This window comes from Antennarius striatus, chromosome 19 (genome assembly GCF_040054535.1).
Source record: "Antennarius striatus isolate MH-2024 chromosome 19, ASM4005453v1, whole genome shotgun sequence".
Taxonomy (NCBI): domain Eukaryota; kingdom Metazoa; phylum Chordata; class Actinopteri; order Lophiiformes; family Antennariidae; genus Antennarius; species Antennarius striatus.
The window spans coordinates 14,778,397-14,795,000 of NC_090794.1; the positions used below are offsets into that span (position 1 = coordinate 14,778,397).

The following is a 16,604-nucleotide window of genomic DNA, read 5'->3' on the forward strand; positions in this document are numbered from 1 at the left end:
AGAATTATATTATGTTAAGATTTCTTTTTTTCAAATTTAAGAAGTAGGAAATTTTTTTAGAGCATCAAGAAACATTTTATCTCTCAATTTGTAATGAACATTTGAATTCAACACATCAGTGACTTTAGTTGTAAATAATAAAAAAAATATGGTTTAGAAAATAAAAGGAAATACATGCTTTCCTAAAGATTACCATCCTCTGTAGGACTAAGTCTTCTGATGGAGAATGTGCTCTTGTTTCAGTTTCATTCCCACATTTTGCAGGTGTAGGTGTCAAAACGGTTCAAACAGCGGACAGGTAGGAGGATCGCAGGGAGAAGAAATAGAAACGAGGTCCTTGTCTTTCTTCATCACAAAGATTCCTCTTAGAGCAGAGGGTAACATCTGTACACTGTGTTGATTTTTTTTCGTTCTGCTGTTAGGTTGATGTGCTGGAAAGCCTCCGCTCTCATCAAGCCACAAAACACACACTAAATGTACACGATTAAAGAAAATCATTTTTCTGCTAAAAAATTTAAAAAAAAACCCTACATGCTTCACATTTAAAAGAAAATGCTCTTGAACCTGAATGTGTGATAACAGATGACCACCGAGGGACCTTGGGGACTGTGTCAACGTTTTCTGTGCCGGAGGGACAAACATTGGGCAAACATTGTGAAAGACTGGCAGCCTCTGAGATAGTGGGCCGTTGATCTAAGACTGAGGGACTAAAGTCCACTATCTCCTCTCTGATACAGCAGCCAAGGTCTGGCTGACACACAGAGCTACAGAACAAACATGGATATACCTGAAGACATTGACCTTTCAACCCTGAGCTGGAGGGGAGGAAAAAAACAGGAAGTGGTGAAAGTGACTCCTGTGACTTCCTCCCTGCAGGCCAAGAATGAATCAGGTGGAATGATTGTAAGTACACGGGTCATTGTACATAGAAGCACACACACACACACACACACACACACACACACACACACACGCACATGCACGCACACACATTGTTCAGCAGTGGGAGGCACAGATGTGATGTGTGTGCAACAACATGCTTGCATGTCTGTGTGTGAGACGGCGAAAGAAGCGAGAGAGTGAGTCTTCAGATGTAGCGACAGATGGTATTTGATTACAGAGCAGACGGTCGGTGTTGTACAAAGATGCTGTCTCAGCCCAACCTAAGGAGCTGTAGCCTCTGGTTAAGGCAAGCGGAGGGAGGCAGGCAGAGGACGAGAGGGAAAAAGAACATGAGAGAGAAAAAAAAAGAATAAAAGCAAGAAAGACACAAAAGAAGTAACTCCCAAAATGAGCATCAAAGTGGGAAGAATGAAAAGCAGTCAGGCAAGAACAAAAGGAAGAAAAGAAACAGCAACGGGCAGGCCTGGTGGAAAGTACAAGAGAGGTCACGATAAGAAAACAGCAAAATGACGCAGAGAGAACACACAGAGCTTTTTGAAAATAGTTTTTCCTCAAAAGACTCCCAGACTCCTGCAAGTAAAAAAACACTCAACACACTCAAAAAAAATGTGTAGTTTGTATCAACCAGAAAAAAAGATTCACAATTTTTGCTGTATTTATGAACAGTTTTTGATCAACAAAATGTTGAGGACGTCTCATACAGTGAGAATCAATCGTTTTCAAGACATCTGATATTACAGCTCTGCAAATGTACGGATTTATTATTCTTTCTTTAATCAACTATTATCATTATATCAGTTATTTATTTGGTCATGCAGAATATATTTAGGTGTTGGAGTCTTTGTTCAGTAAAAACAAGCTAAATTACATACTGTATTTTTTTCTGTAAAAAGCGATTGTTTCATTGATTATAAAAATGAAAACAAAAATTTTGCAGTTCCATGTAGAACAAACTTGAGTACTTGTGCTGTTTTTCTAAAATTATTAAAACAGCATTTATTAACTTGTCTTCATGTACAGGTTTCATGAATTTGTATGTATGCATTAAACACAATGTTTTATGTTCTGATCTCTCAGTTTCAATGTTGAAAACTGCAGCGACGGTTTCACTGTATGAGTGTGTTAGTTGTTTGGTTTAGCCCGCTGAGGCGGCGTCTGCAGCCGTCTGAGGACAAAACGAGGTTGATGCTGAGCTGCTAAACGCTTCATTAGAGCAGAGGAGCCCTGATTCACTCCAGAAAGACCGATTTGTGTTCAGTAAATACAAACAGTCCCTGATTCATCTGTAACTGAAATAATTCATGATTAATATTATGTTCAGTCACTTTCTGACACTTGCGTGCACGCACACACACACACACACACACACACACACACACACACACACACACACACACACACACACACACACACACACACACACACACACACACAAAGATCTGCATTATTTTTATCATTCAATTCTTATGTAGGTTGTACAAATAAACAGCAGACATTTCCTAATCTGTTTTTCATTTTTATTTCCATTTTTTATTCATTTTGCACAAGCTTGCATATATACTGCACATACATTCAGTTCATAGAGGGTGAAGGCACGAAAGGCAATTTGACTACTGTTTTTGGGCTAGGCCAAAGCAATACAGGGGAAAATTCTCAAGAGAAAATACAAAACTACTTCAAACTAGTTTCGGCTTTCTAGCCCACCCTCGGCCTTGTCCCAGAACAAAACATAGCAACCTTTTTTTTATTTAATATATATTTATAAAACAACAACAAAAATCCAGTTCTATTTAGCTGCCAAGATCTCCATTTTTATCCTTTCTCTCAATTGAATGAGCAAGCTGGAATACTAATTTTCAAAATTCACTTTTGAATAGATGAGGATTAAAATCTTTTAATTGGGTTCTATTCAGTGAAATGCAGTGCAGCCTCCTCTGTTTGAAAAACAAAAGAAAATAACATCAAATAAATTAGGATAAATTAAACCAATAAATTACACAAATTCTGCAAGACAAATAGACACCAATAACAGAAAAAAGCAGCCATGTCATGAGTTTTATTTTACAACCTGTGTGTAACTATTCAGACTGCATTGAAACATGGCTGGAATTACTGCACTAGAGTCGAATAATAATGTCATACAAAAAGCATCAACAAAACACTATTTACATAACATATTGCTAAGTTACACAAAGGCAGTATTTATCACTGTAAGCCTGCATCATTGATATTTACAAAAAAGAGGAGCAATTGAATAATAATAATAAAAAAAAAAAGAATTCCTACTGAAAGCATCAAGAAACAAAAACCCCTTTCAAACAGGTCAGAAAACAGGATATTATCACAACACACACACACGCACGCACGCACACACACACACATGCACACACACGATGCCAACACTTAATGAGAATCATTTACATGTCAGGATGGTCGTCCCAGGGGTGGGGGAGGGGCCACAGTGTTGAGAATTGTGTCACTCACTGGTTCACAGGTTCTCATAATCGGTCTTTTCTCTCACATAGACACACACTCATATACATCTATACTTGCACACACACACACACACACACACACACACACACACACACACACACACACACACACACACACACACACACACACACAGTTGAAAGCCTACAGAAATTCCGCAGAAAGTCCAGTAGAATCCAATAGAAAATGGGTATAAATCACTTGTTTACGTCTGCAGTCGCTTCTTCTTTACATGTGTACACGCACCCCCTACATGTTGATGATGAGTTCCTCTCATGGATCAAATTTAGGGCTACAAAGTCAAGAGTCTACCTTTTTCTTTTTTAACAAGTATGAATCCACAGACCACCAATCAGCCAATCTGTAACATCATCCTTACTGGACCGAAATCCTAACGCATCGTTCTGTCAGCAAAAATTAAAGAAACGGATGCTGGTGCAACTTCAAGGGGGCACTGCCGATGGGAAGCAGACCCCCATTAAAAGGCATGACAAGGAAATTCAACCAAAACCTCTCCTTTGTGGGTGTTTTGTGGAAGAGTGGTTACAAAATGTGTTATTCTGCTATTTTTTTTCCACGCATCTTTTTAACCACTCTCACCTCTCCTAGCATTCTGGTCGATAATAGAAAAAACTGTACAGCTATCATTTGTTTCATCCTGACAATATTTACAGTAGCAACAATATTTCATACTCTGAAAACATATTCCAAGTTTTATTTTTCTGATCTCAAGAGGACAGTCATTCAGCACAACACAAAAGAAGGAAAGAAACTGAAAGGAAAAATGGTCACAAAACCTGCAAAAAACCTGCGACTACTGCTGCTAATCTACCATTAACTCACGTTTTCAAACACAGATTTAAACAAAGCCATCTCCAAAAATACCCTCCAGCTTTCTTTTATCAAACAGTTTCTAACAGTGCCATCCAAACAACTTTCACTACTGTATATATTTTCCCATAGATTTATCTTTTACAATTGTATAAAAGGCTATACTGTATATGCATTTCTTTAATAATCATCCTGAAAATCAAATAACCCCAGAAACAGAAAACAGACAAAAATATTCTCACCGTGGTTTTAAGGTGTTGTTTATCCATTTAAAAAAAAATCAGATACAGTCTTCATTATCCTGAATTAATCTTTTTAGGCGAAGGAAATCTTTAACTTTAGGGTGGGGTTGCAGGGAGGGGTGGCTGGGGGGGGGGGCATGATAATTATCTTTGTGTCAGATAAAAGTGTCCTTTCCTTCTCCTTTGTTTGTGGCGCTTCAGAGCCCTTGGCTGGTGCTTTGAGACTTTGAGACATACAGGGCCTAGCCCATCCTTCAGTGAGAAATATGTCCAGCTCGCTCTCTCAGGGCTCCAGATCTTAAGAAGAACACTGTCTGGGGCGGAGGGAGGGGGGACATAATGAAGGGAGTAGCTCTCCGTCTTTCTCTGCCTCCTTTTGTCAGGAGCTTTGTCTCCCTCATACAAGTCACCAGGTTAAGCAACCGACCCCTTTTGATCTTTTGTGACACGCCGACACACCAGAAGGTAACGTCGCCGAGGTGAGATCAACAGAGACCTCTAAAGCGTTCAAAGCTAACTCCTGGAAAATCTTGAAAGCCCGAGACAGTCGATATAATTCACTCGATACACAAATCAGAAGGTAAAATTCAGAATTAGGAATGGTGTTTCAAAATTGGTCTTAATGTCTTGAACAGAATCTCACTTTGGGTCTTAAAAGCTGCCGGTTAGGGACGGAGGGACAGAGTAGATGGTTTCAGGTGTGTGTCGCTCCCCACTCTGGGCCTTTTGTCTCTGCTTTTTGTGGTACTGAGAGCTTCTCCATCTCACCCTGGGGTTAGTGCTCACCTCTGACCTCATATTGTTCCATGAGAGAGGAGCTAGATCACTCAAAGGCAGGTGAACACAGAGGAAAGAAGGTGTGTTTGCGTGTTCATGTATGTGTGTTGTTTGGGGGACTCTGTAAGCAGAATCAATGAGCGCCTGTGTTTCATCTTACATTCACTTCCTCTCTAGATTGTGTTCCACACATGTCTGTTGATTTCCGCAACACCGTCCTTTAGATTTCCACAGTATTCTGATAAATTCAAGTATCAACTATTGAAATCAGTGATAATCATAAACATGGTGACTTCATCTCACACATGAGCTAATCAGTGAACAGACCAAAAAAAAACAAAAAAACTTTTAAACTGTTAAAATTATGTTTTTGTTCACCAGTCCTGAACAGATAATGAGACAAATAAGATTTTTTTGATAGCTGAATAAATGGTGAGTTATTAATAAGAGCATTTTAGTCATCAAAGCTGGAGTGGCTAGAGACGTTTTGTTATTTAATACTGCATCAAAAGTCCACACTTCATCTGCATGTTTCCGTAACTCTACTGTTCAGTTCACGTGTTCCTGCCTGACTCCTTTCCACGCGTCCTTGCCAGATTCGTCTGACCTCGCAAGGGCTATTCCCAAAACCTAAGCATGTTCTAGGAAAAGAAAATAAATAAAAGCAAAGTCCACTTCAGGGAACAACAAACAAAACAGTAGTGGGGAGGAGTGTGGGAAATGGGGGTGGGGTGGGCGGGGGTAATATATTTCAGAATCTAAACTCTTGTGGAAGAATATTGATATCAATAATTTATTTCGGCAACGGCATCAAGGGACAAACAAATCTTGAAGTGCCAATCTTCATCGAGCAGTAATGACAAATAATAATAATCATGAACAACAACAATAATAATAATCCAAATAATAATGTACATCCAAGAAACATAATGCCCTACTTGCACAGAAAACACACTTCAAAACATAGCAGAGCTCAGTAGCTATTTGAAACTAAAGTCCCACAGACCAGTACAGACCAGTGCCACCAGTCCACTCTTAGTCTTCTCAATAACCTTACTAGGTCTTGTTTTCATGTGCATGTGTGAGACTGTTCTGCTGGGGACTTCTTCAGTAGCACAGTCTATTGGTCGCCCACTTTGCTGGGACAGTCATTAGGGTACCCAGTGGATTGGAAGGACGCCCCTGGATGCCATGAGCAAAGTCTTTAAGGAACCCAGCCTGTTCTTAGTTGTGTAAATGGGAACTTCTTCCACACACTGAGGCCACACTGAGTTATTCCTGATCATAAAACAGACCAAAAGGGATGAGGGTTCACATGGTCCAAAAAAAAACACCCAATAAAATTTTGAGTCCCTTCAGTTCAGAATCATAGAAAAACAAAACAAATTTTAACCATCATGATAATTATCATATAAGTACAACAACACAATAGCTAGGTCATTTAGCAACTGCCATAGTGGCTTCAGATTGGGAATGCTACTTCATAACTTTCATACATTCAAAAATTTAAAATTAACAGGAAATCATAAGTAAAGTTGGGGAAAATGAGAGAAAAAACAAAAGAGAATATCATTTTAAAAGTCTAAGAAATCAGAAAAAATATAAAAAGCACAAAGCGTCGAGCGAGGAGAATAAATTTACTCGTGTAGAAGCTCTTGGAGGCAGTTGGGGGACTTGAAGACCTCAGGGACCTCGCTGTCCAGTTTGCAGATGACCTTGTAGATGGCCTTCTTCCAGGAGGGGTCCACGTCTTTACCGGCCACAATGGCATTGAAGAACTCCCTCAGTGTGACTTCAGCCACCTCGAGGAAGCGATCAGGTACCTGGTAAGGAAGAAGGAGGGAATGAATGGTTATCAAATGAAAGGATAAAGTACAACAGAGCACAGGACGCACCCAGCACTGACAGACAGAAGAGCATGAAATCAGATTTCACATCTAATCCGACTCTCTCTACATGCTCCTCTGGATTTTCTAATGGTGGTTTATTCATTTTATCAGTTTATTAAAAAAAGAAGATGCATGGAAGCCCCAATCAGATTTTATGAAGGATTATGAACAAAATTAAATTTGTTTAGGTTAATTTCTTTAAAGGTTGTTATAAACATTACAAAATGATTACATAGATTTTGTTGGTGAAACCTGAGCTTCCACTTCCACATGTATTGTACAGCATTATTTTCAGTTTCCTAGAGATTTCTGAAATACTTCTTTATCAATTATTTATTTAACTTCTAATCTATATTTTTTTAAAAATAATAGAAAAATCAAGACACAGACATTTTATCCATGTTTCTTTAATCTTTTGTACTGAGGAGTGTCATCAGTGCAGAACTTCAACTCTTACATAAGTGTTAAATTGTTTTAGTCTCCACACTGTCATCACCTGTCATATAGTATAAGTTCATATTCACAGTGGATGTAAAACCATAAATTTCCTCTCTCTTGAGTCTCTAATTCCTTAAAAGCAAGTTCCGGCACCAGCCTGAGAACTTCTTGTTAATTCTCCACTTTCTCACATCTCCCTCTACCCAGTCACAATGTGGTGAGCGTGACATCTTTATGAGTCCCACTGTAAATTTGTGACCAAACAAGAAAGCGGAGCTGAGCGAGGAGTCGCAGAGAGGTCCTGGCCAAAGAGGAAGTACTAAATGCTTTGGGAACAGGGAGACACACCGCCTCTTTAGTGTCCCTGACAGCAGCGCTCACCAAACACCATGGAGATGATTAGTCTGGCAAAGATCTGTGACACCTTCCCCCAAGCCAACACTATGTCAAACTCACACACACACACACACATACACACACACACACACACACACACACACACACACACACACACACACACACACACACACACACACACACACACACACACACACACACACACACACACACACACACACACACACACACACACACACACACACACACTTATGCAGGCGTGAGTACACACATCATTGCACACACCTCCTTGTGCCAAGGAGATGACAGATCCTGTACTGTTACAGAGCTGTACATAATGCTCGCCACACACACACACACACACACACACACACACGCACACACACACACACACACACACACACACACACACACACACACACACACACACACACACACACACACACACAAGCCTTGCTACCCTAGTGTATTTGGCTGAGTCTCTTTCCTCGACTGAAAGCTCCAGGGCGACGCAGCCTTCAGGGGTCACCTGCTTGGATAATGCTGACTATCTCCCCAGCCACCTCCCACACACACACACACACACACACACACACACACACACACACACACACACACACACACACACACACACACACACACACACACACACACACACACACACACACACACACACACACACACACACACGAATGCATGCATGCACGCACGCACACACACACACACACACACATACACACACACACACACACACACACACACACACACACACACACACACACACACACAACAGCTTGTCCAAATGCCTGACAGTGCGCACACTACTCCGCTCCTCCAGTGTCCTGCAGATACTCATCAGGAGTGTCAGGACACAGCAAGGTTAGTGGCCACTGGAACACACACACACACACACACACACACACACACACACACACACACACTCACACACACACACACACACACACACACACACACACACACACACACACACACACACACACACACACACACACACACACACGCACACACGACAGACACTCGTACACACGGGACAGCCATCCACCCCCCCTTGAGGTGATGAATGAAGGCCAAGATGCTAGTGAGTCTGATGTGTGTGAATATCTCTGAGCAACGCTCAAAGGGACAGGAGAGTTGTGAGTCAGGCGTTTGTACAGTGTATGTTTTTGGCAGGGACAGGAAACATTAAAGCTCACACAATTCCCCACATACTGAACCCCCTCTGGTGCGACACAAGCGGACATTATTTGTTACTTGGACTCCCGTTGCCAGTCAAATGCTGCTACAACGACCTCGGCGTGAGGGAAACTTTGTACGAATGCATTGTTAAGAATCTGCATGGGCACGCGCACCTTTTTCCCACAGGACCTGGCAAAAGGGCCGGCGGTCCACTTCCGCCGATAGACACAGGGAGTGCCGCATTACTAAGAATATTCCTGCATGGAATTTCTCCTGACGTTTTGACTATAAAAGGACAGCAAAACGCTGACTGCAAGGAGAAAGCAATGTCAAGGAGAAAAGGGTATTGGTATTTCAGATCCTCTTGACTGAGAGAGCGAGAGAGTGAGAACAGGAGGGAGGGAGAGAGATGGTAAGAGAAGGAGGGGCTGAAACGAGTCTAAGGAGAGAGAGTGCAGCGACAGAACAGAGGGAGTTATTTCTGTCCCACAAGCCTTTGTTTTGGGAGTGTGTGTGAGTTGTGCGTGTTCGCAAACTGCCTCCTGACCAGCAGCGAGCCTTAACTCTTTGCAACTCCTCCCTTGTCCCACTAACCCCCCCCCTCCCCTCCACGCTCCCCCTCTTCATCTCTCTCTCTCTAGGGTCAGCTGTTGGGCCTTTGTTCCAGAGGCATTGTGGGGGATTATCCAGTGTGGCCGTTCATTCGTTCGGCTGTCCGGTAAATGGGGCCAATCGCGTGGCTCACAATCCTTCATACATATTTCATAGGGCTTTTTAACAACTTCTCAGCAGAGTCCAAAATTAAAGGACAGATGTACAAAGAGGGGAGGAGAGAGGGAGGGAGGGGGAGGAGGAGGGGGGGGGCAGGATAAAAAGAGTATAGAGCAATGGATGGATGGTCGGTGCAGACAGTATGATGCCTGGAAAAGGCAAACAAGGTGATGGAGAGTGAGTCACACGTATGCTGACTAAACTTGGATGCATGACTTTTTGTTTTGACCTTTGGTCCAGAGCACCGGCGTCTGTGTCCTGAAGAAATCAGGGGATGAGGTTGGATGAGGTTCATTTTGTCAGAACACCTGAGAATCACCACAGATTTGATGGGAGGTAGAACCTCTTCATGTGTTTCAAACGTGTGTTTTTCAGCTGCTGAAAACAGAAAGGCTTTCGTCATGTGAGCAGGAGAAGACGGAAGTCTGTGTGTGTGTGTGTGTGTGTGTGTGTGTGTGTGTGTGTGTGTGTGTGTGTGTGTGTATGTGTGCAGGGTGTGCGTGTGTGTGGGGGGGGGTTGGGTCCAAAGGAAAAAAAAACAAAAGCTCCCATGAAAAGTGATATTATGGTTGCTCTACCTTCGTGTAACACAATACCAATTGAGGGATAAAAGGGGAAAAGAATCAGCAAAAACAGAAAACGCTGGCGACCAACACACAGAAATACACACTGATGTGTTTGCTGTGCTTTGTGTGGCACAGATGCAAAGAAGGAAAGAAAGAAAGACAGAAAGATGGACAGAACGAAGGAAAGAGCTGTCTGACAAGAGGAAGCGATGGGGCAGTTAATCACTCTCATTCACTGACTCCCCCTTCTCCCCCATTCTCTCCACCTCTCTCCATCTCCCTCTCTCCTGACAGGTTGCTTTGAGACAGAAGGATAAGCTCTTTTTCAGAGAGAGGGAATCGGATTTCCTGCTTTTTGATGAGATAATAAAATATGACTGAGGACAATAGGAGCCTGTGGATGGCTTGCTGGGAGCTATTCACTCCAGCAGCGGCCGTTGTCTTAAGACTGCTTAGACAAACGTTTATAAAGGTAGCCAGAGGCCTCAAATAAAGGCTACTGTTACACACACTTTGCACGAGCACATGTGTGTGTGTTTGTGTCTTTGCTTGTGCTTCAGTAAAGCCTGAGAAATCTCTTCTCTCCCTGTGACTCAGGGTTGGCTGTTTGTTTGGCCAACGTGTTTCTCCCCCTTGCTTTTGGGAACTGTCAGGAGATGTATTGCACCTTCTATTTGTACAGTGTTGGACAAACAAGACGAGACCCTGGAAGATAAGGGTGTATGTGTGTGTGTGCGTGTGTGTGTGTGTCTGCGTTCTGGTTAGCGTTAGCCTTGAAGGATAAAATGCATGGACACAACAGAAGCCCCTGCTGCCATCCAGGTTAATTCCTAACCCCAAGCTCAGCCTGGGAATACCAACACTTCCCATGCTTTCCCATCATTGCTTTTTGGCGTAAGAGAGGGAATTTATAGATTTTGTCATGTGGATGGTGTTTCTTAAATAGAATATTACTAAAACAGCAGTTGAGGAGGCTTGTGACATTTCAGTGAGTCAGTCCAGAACTTTCTGAACATGGAACAGATACTTACACACCGGTGTCTGTGCCTCACGTATCGGCTCTGATCAATAAATTACAAAGGCCTTGATAACCTCTTTGCCCACACTGTCACTTTAGGCAAACACAACCCATGTCCCCTTTCTTCCAACCCCCTTGTCCCTAACCCCGCCTCACACTGATAAGACAGTTCCATGGCTAAAGAGTCCAACTAACTGCAGAGGAAAAAAGTAAGGGACTGAACTCCAGACCTTCCTAAACTGCGTTTTCTTCGTTTTCCTCAACCCTCCACGTATCCTGACCTTCTCTCGTTGCGTTTTTCTCTGAGCTTTTGTGACCAGTGAGACGGAAACAGGCCTCAAAGCTGAGCAAACACCGACCACTCTCAGTCCACTGATAGCCTTGAGAACAGAGATCCTTGAGGGGCTGTTGTGTATACTTGTATGTGTGTCTTGTTGCCTGGGGTGCACATGTATGTGAGCATGATCTCCAGTATCACATGGTCTCTTCTCAAGGTATGCCTCTCCCCGGGAGTCAAGGACAGGACAGGGTCAAAGACACCAAAGTCGCTCTCCTATCCCGTCTTCCTGGCTCCTCCATGCACCTTTACTTGCATCAACCCCTCCCCCTACATACACACAGGCGCGCGGACACACACACACACACACACACACACACACACACACACACACACACACACACACACACACACACACACACACACACACACACACACACACACACACACACACACACACACACACACACACACACACACACACAGACCCAGAATTCATATCATATCAGTGGCTCTTAGACATGTTTTCCTCCCCTCCTGCCGTCCCCTGTCTTACCGTTGCTACAGTGAAATTGGAGGTTGAGGTTAGGGGACTAGCTTTACATCAAGACAAACATCAGAAGCCAACAACAGACAGAAAATAATCTATATCCAAGTCAGTCTGAGCTCTGAGCTGCTTAAAAATTCATCATCTGATCTTGTATGGTGGACTGAGTGAAAGCAATGTAAACGAAGGGAGGTCACAGAGTGCTGTAACTGGGCCTCCCCAGGTCAGGAAGTCACCCCGGCTCACAGAGGCTGATGTAGCAGGAGGCAGAAGGGAAAGAAAGGAATGAGGGAGTCTGGAAGATAGGAACGGGACATCTGGAGAGGTGGAGAACAGAGGGAGGGAGGGAGAAGAAGAATAGAAGGGTAGAGGGAAGGAGGGTGTGGGTGGGAGAGCGAACAATAAAGGATGGAGAGCAAGGAGCTGTAGCAAAGGAGGCTGCATGGATGGAAGATGGATGGATGGATGGATGGATGGATGGATGGATGGATGGAAGGAGAAAGGCAGGAAGGGCAAGTCAGAGAAGAAGGTGGCAGGAGAAGAAAGAAGAATAATGAAGTGCACATTTGATGGAGGGTGGGAGACTCTGGAATCAGCAAGGGAAACGGGAAGTGTGTTTGTGTGTGTGTGCGTGTGTCTGTGTGTGTGTGGATAGGGGGTTGTTTTGACACATCTGCAGCTCTAATGCACACGCTGGTCATTTTGGCATGAGTCCCTTTGCCACGCTTCATTAGTCTCTCACACACACAAACACAGGGAGGGAGACCAAAATGGTCCAGAAATAATGACATAATCAGCAGCTGTGCCACAGAGCAGGCTGCCCCTCACAAGGTGACCAGGGACAGAAGGAGGGAGGAGAAGGGAGAAGAAGGGAGGAGGCAGAAGAATTGGGGGGGGGGGCACTTGTATAAAAGCAGGGAGGAGGGAGAGTCAAGTGTGGGACGAGTAGAGCGAGAGAATATGGTGTGTGTGTGTGTGTGTGTGTGTGTGTGTGAGAGAGAGAGAGAGAGAGAGAGAGAGAGAGAGAGAGCAGGTGAGGAGAGGAGAGAGGGGATCATGTAGTTCTTTATGTTTAAGTGATTCCTGGCCACCCCTGGTGCCCCAGGCTCCACACACAGATCTGGACATTTAATCAGCACACCCAATAAAGTGGCTTATTCCCACATACGCACCAATACATATGAGCACACACACATACACATACACACACACACACACAGTGAAGAAAAGACCTGTCAGGCTACGTCAAACGGGGGCCCTCAATAGCCCCCGGCTATTCATTGAGAAACAGATGATCCTGCTCGCTAGCCTTTTCTTTCCCTAACTCCTCTCACAAGAGAACGGAGAAGCGAGTCTAGTCGGAAATAACGTTGACATCACAGCGGTAATATCTGGAGACTTGTCACTTCCAATTCTAAACTAAACATGTCCAGAGCTGCTAACAAGCTTTTATTAATCAGGTTTATTTGTAAAAAAAAAAAAGCAGGTTCAATGAAAACTGCTGACAGGGTTGTTGGTCCTGACAAGAGGTTGATGCTTAGTTTTTCTACTGAGAACAATAAACTGACCCTTATTGAGGAACTGAAGTGTATGTCAGAAATGGATGTCCCTTACCTAAATGTGACACTATCTACCTGAGTCTCTATGAACTGTCTATGTTTAAATGTGACATAAACCAAACCTCCAAGTATGGTAGCGCACACACACACACACACACACACACACACACACACACACACACACACACACACACACACACACACACACACACACACACACACACACACACACACACACACACACACAGACACAGTATATGATTTAAATGTTCTAAAATAACAGCAGTTACTGTATTTTGTATTTTCTTGATGTACACAACGCTATGAAATGTGCTCTTCGCCTCTCCTCAGTGGGAATGACGGAGATTGAGGGGCTGACGGTACACTCTATAGATTTTGGGGGGGAGAAACCTTTTAGGTGTGCAGTGTGAATGGAGTGGACACAAACCCACGGGCAAATTGTATTGGTTGTATTTCCAGCAGCTCTGAGCGTAAAACTTTACGGCCAGCGTTTCATCCTTCCGTTCCATCTTCTTCCTCTTTCTGTGTTAAATCACTCTATAAAGAGAGCCCTAGAGCTTTTCACTGAACCACCACACCTGTGTGCAACTGTGTTTTTAGACACTCATATGTTTGTACTTCTGCGTCTCTGTCTTTGCCTGTGCATCCAATGCAGCGGCCGTGACCTTTTCACCCCCAATTCCCTGAGGTTGAACCCCGGTCAAAGATGGAAACACCCACAAATAACGTACCATGCCCTACGTGGTGAGAGAGCCAAAAAAGAACAAGAATGAAGGAGTGCAAAGCAGGCGGAGGAGGAGGAGAAAACAGACATTAGCCTCTCCGGGGGGAGAACAAATGGAGCCCCAAGAGGTGCGTGAAGAGGAGGAACGAGGGAGTGAGGGGGGAAGGAGAGGTGAAGCACACAATGCTATGGGGCATGGCGGTTGGACAGACAGCATCTGCTCAGAGCTCTCTGTGGCTCTGGTAATGGATGGAGAGCTGGAGAGACAGAATGAGTGGGAAGGAGGGAGACGGAGAGACGAGCCGAGGAGAAAAAGATGGGGGGGAAAGAGAATAACAGCGAGAAGGAGTCAAACTTTACCTCACTATTTAGTCAAAACACTGGATGAGTCTTTAGGTTGTTATCAGGTGTAATAGAGGGATGACAGATGGACGGAGAGACAGAAGGGACAAAAGGAGTAAAAGCAAGTTTCTAATAGGAGGAAGAACAGCTGATATGGGAGGAAACATTACCTGTGTGTGTGTGTGTGTGTGTGTGTGTGTGTGTGTGTGTGTGTGTGTGTGTGTGTGTGTGTGTGTGTGTGTGTGTGTGTGTGTGTGTGTACATCATAGGGACCGGCTCTTTAAAGGTCCAGGTGTGTGTGTCTGTAGGAGGAGTGGTCACTGACAGAGGAAACTTGGCCTCTTCTGTCAAATGGAAATCTGAGAGTTTCCCAGAGCCATCATAAAACTGCCTCTTTATCAGACCCCCCCCCTCCCCCCTTGTCTCTAACCCATTACCAGGTCACACACATTCCTGTCCTATGAAAGATGATGTGTGTTGTCATTGGGGGTTCAAAGACACACCGAAGGGCTTCGTAAAAGAAAAGGACACCGAGCGAGAATTTTCACTTGAGTCCTCACATGAAAGTGCTGCTCGCTCAAAGTCAAGGCTTTGGAAGGCTGGGTGTGTTTTCGGAAGACTTTGATGGTGATGGACGGAGGGAATGAGAAGCGGAGAAGAAAGAGAAGAAGAGAGGGGATCTGAAGGGGGGGGGGGCTGAGAAAAGAGGAAAGTAGAGCTGGGGTCTAGGTAATTAACGGCAAGCTCTTTAATTACCGCTGGTGTTCATTGTGCCAGAAGGAATGTGACAATTATGCCATTAAAACTTCCTAATGGGGGAAAATAGCGAGGGGAGAGGACAGAGGGGGGAAAAACGGAAGACATGCAAAAGAGGAGGATGAAAGAATGAAAAGAGAGAGGCAACAGAAGGAAGAGAGAACCACGAGAGGGAGCGAGGGAGGAGGGATATGAAAGGAAAAGGGGAAACAATTGCGACAAAAGAGGAGCTGGGAGGGAGATGGGGACCGTATTAGGCCAGCACAGTGACAGAGCAGATTAGCATCAAACAAGAAAGGCCACAGACGTTTGTATGTGTGTGTGCGAGTGTGTGTGAGTGTGTGTGGTGTGTGCAAGTGTGTGTGTAATCACTGAAACAGAGGACATATTCATTCCAAAGACGCCACCAAGGTGGATGGAACTTTGATGATGCAGAATCTGGCAAAGGAAAAACTCAGTCTGTCTATGTGTGTGTGTGTGTGTGTGTGTGTGTGTGTGTGTGTGTGTGTGTGTGTGTGTGCGCGTATGCACGCGCTTGCTGAATCTGCGTAGGCTCTTGTTTCAAGTGGTGGTGCAGGCAGGTAGGGGAGGAAGAGGAGGAGGAGGAGGAGGAGGAATAAGGGGAGAGATACACAGAAAAGGGCCTTAGGGGCATCCTGATACACATCCAGTACATTTTGTGCTACCTCTGTGACTCACACACACACACACATACACAAACACACACACACACACACACACACACACACACACACACACACACACACACACACACACACACACACACACATGCTTCTTTACGCACAAAAAAGGTAGCAAAACATAACAAACGTGTCCATGTACTTGCACAATACAAAAAAAGACACACCAATGCCACATAAACAGCAAATGGCAAA

General features: G+C 44.0%; 1 protein-coding gene across 2 annotated transcripts in view; it reads right to left on the reverse strand.

Moving 5' to 3' along the window:
* Positions 1 to 4,097: 4,097 nt before the first annotated feature.
* LOC137613639 (prospero homeobox protein 1-like) overlaps positions 4,098 to 16,604 on the reverse strand; it is a 31,488-nt gene continuing 18,981 nt past the window's right edge. The window contains exons 5-6 of one of the 2 annotated variants that reach the window (XM_068343014.1): positions 6,888 to 7,069; positions 4,098 to 6,524 (exon numbers count right to left, since the gene is read on the reverse strand). In XM_068343014.1, the coding sequence (XP_068199115.1) occupies positions 6,398 to 6,524; positions 6,888 to 7,069 (309 nt within the window). In that variant the 3' untranslated portion in view covers positions 4,098 to 6,397. Of the gene's footprint in view, positions 6,734 to 6,887; positions 7,070 to 16,604 lie in introns of both variants that reach the window. The other variant, XM_068343015.1, reaches the window with a different exon arrangement.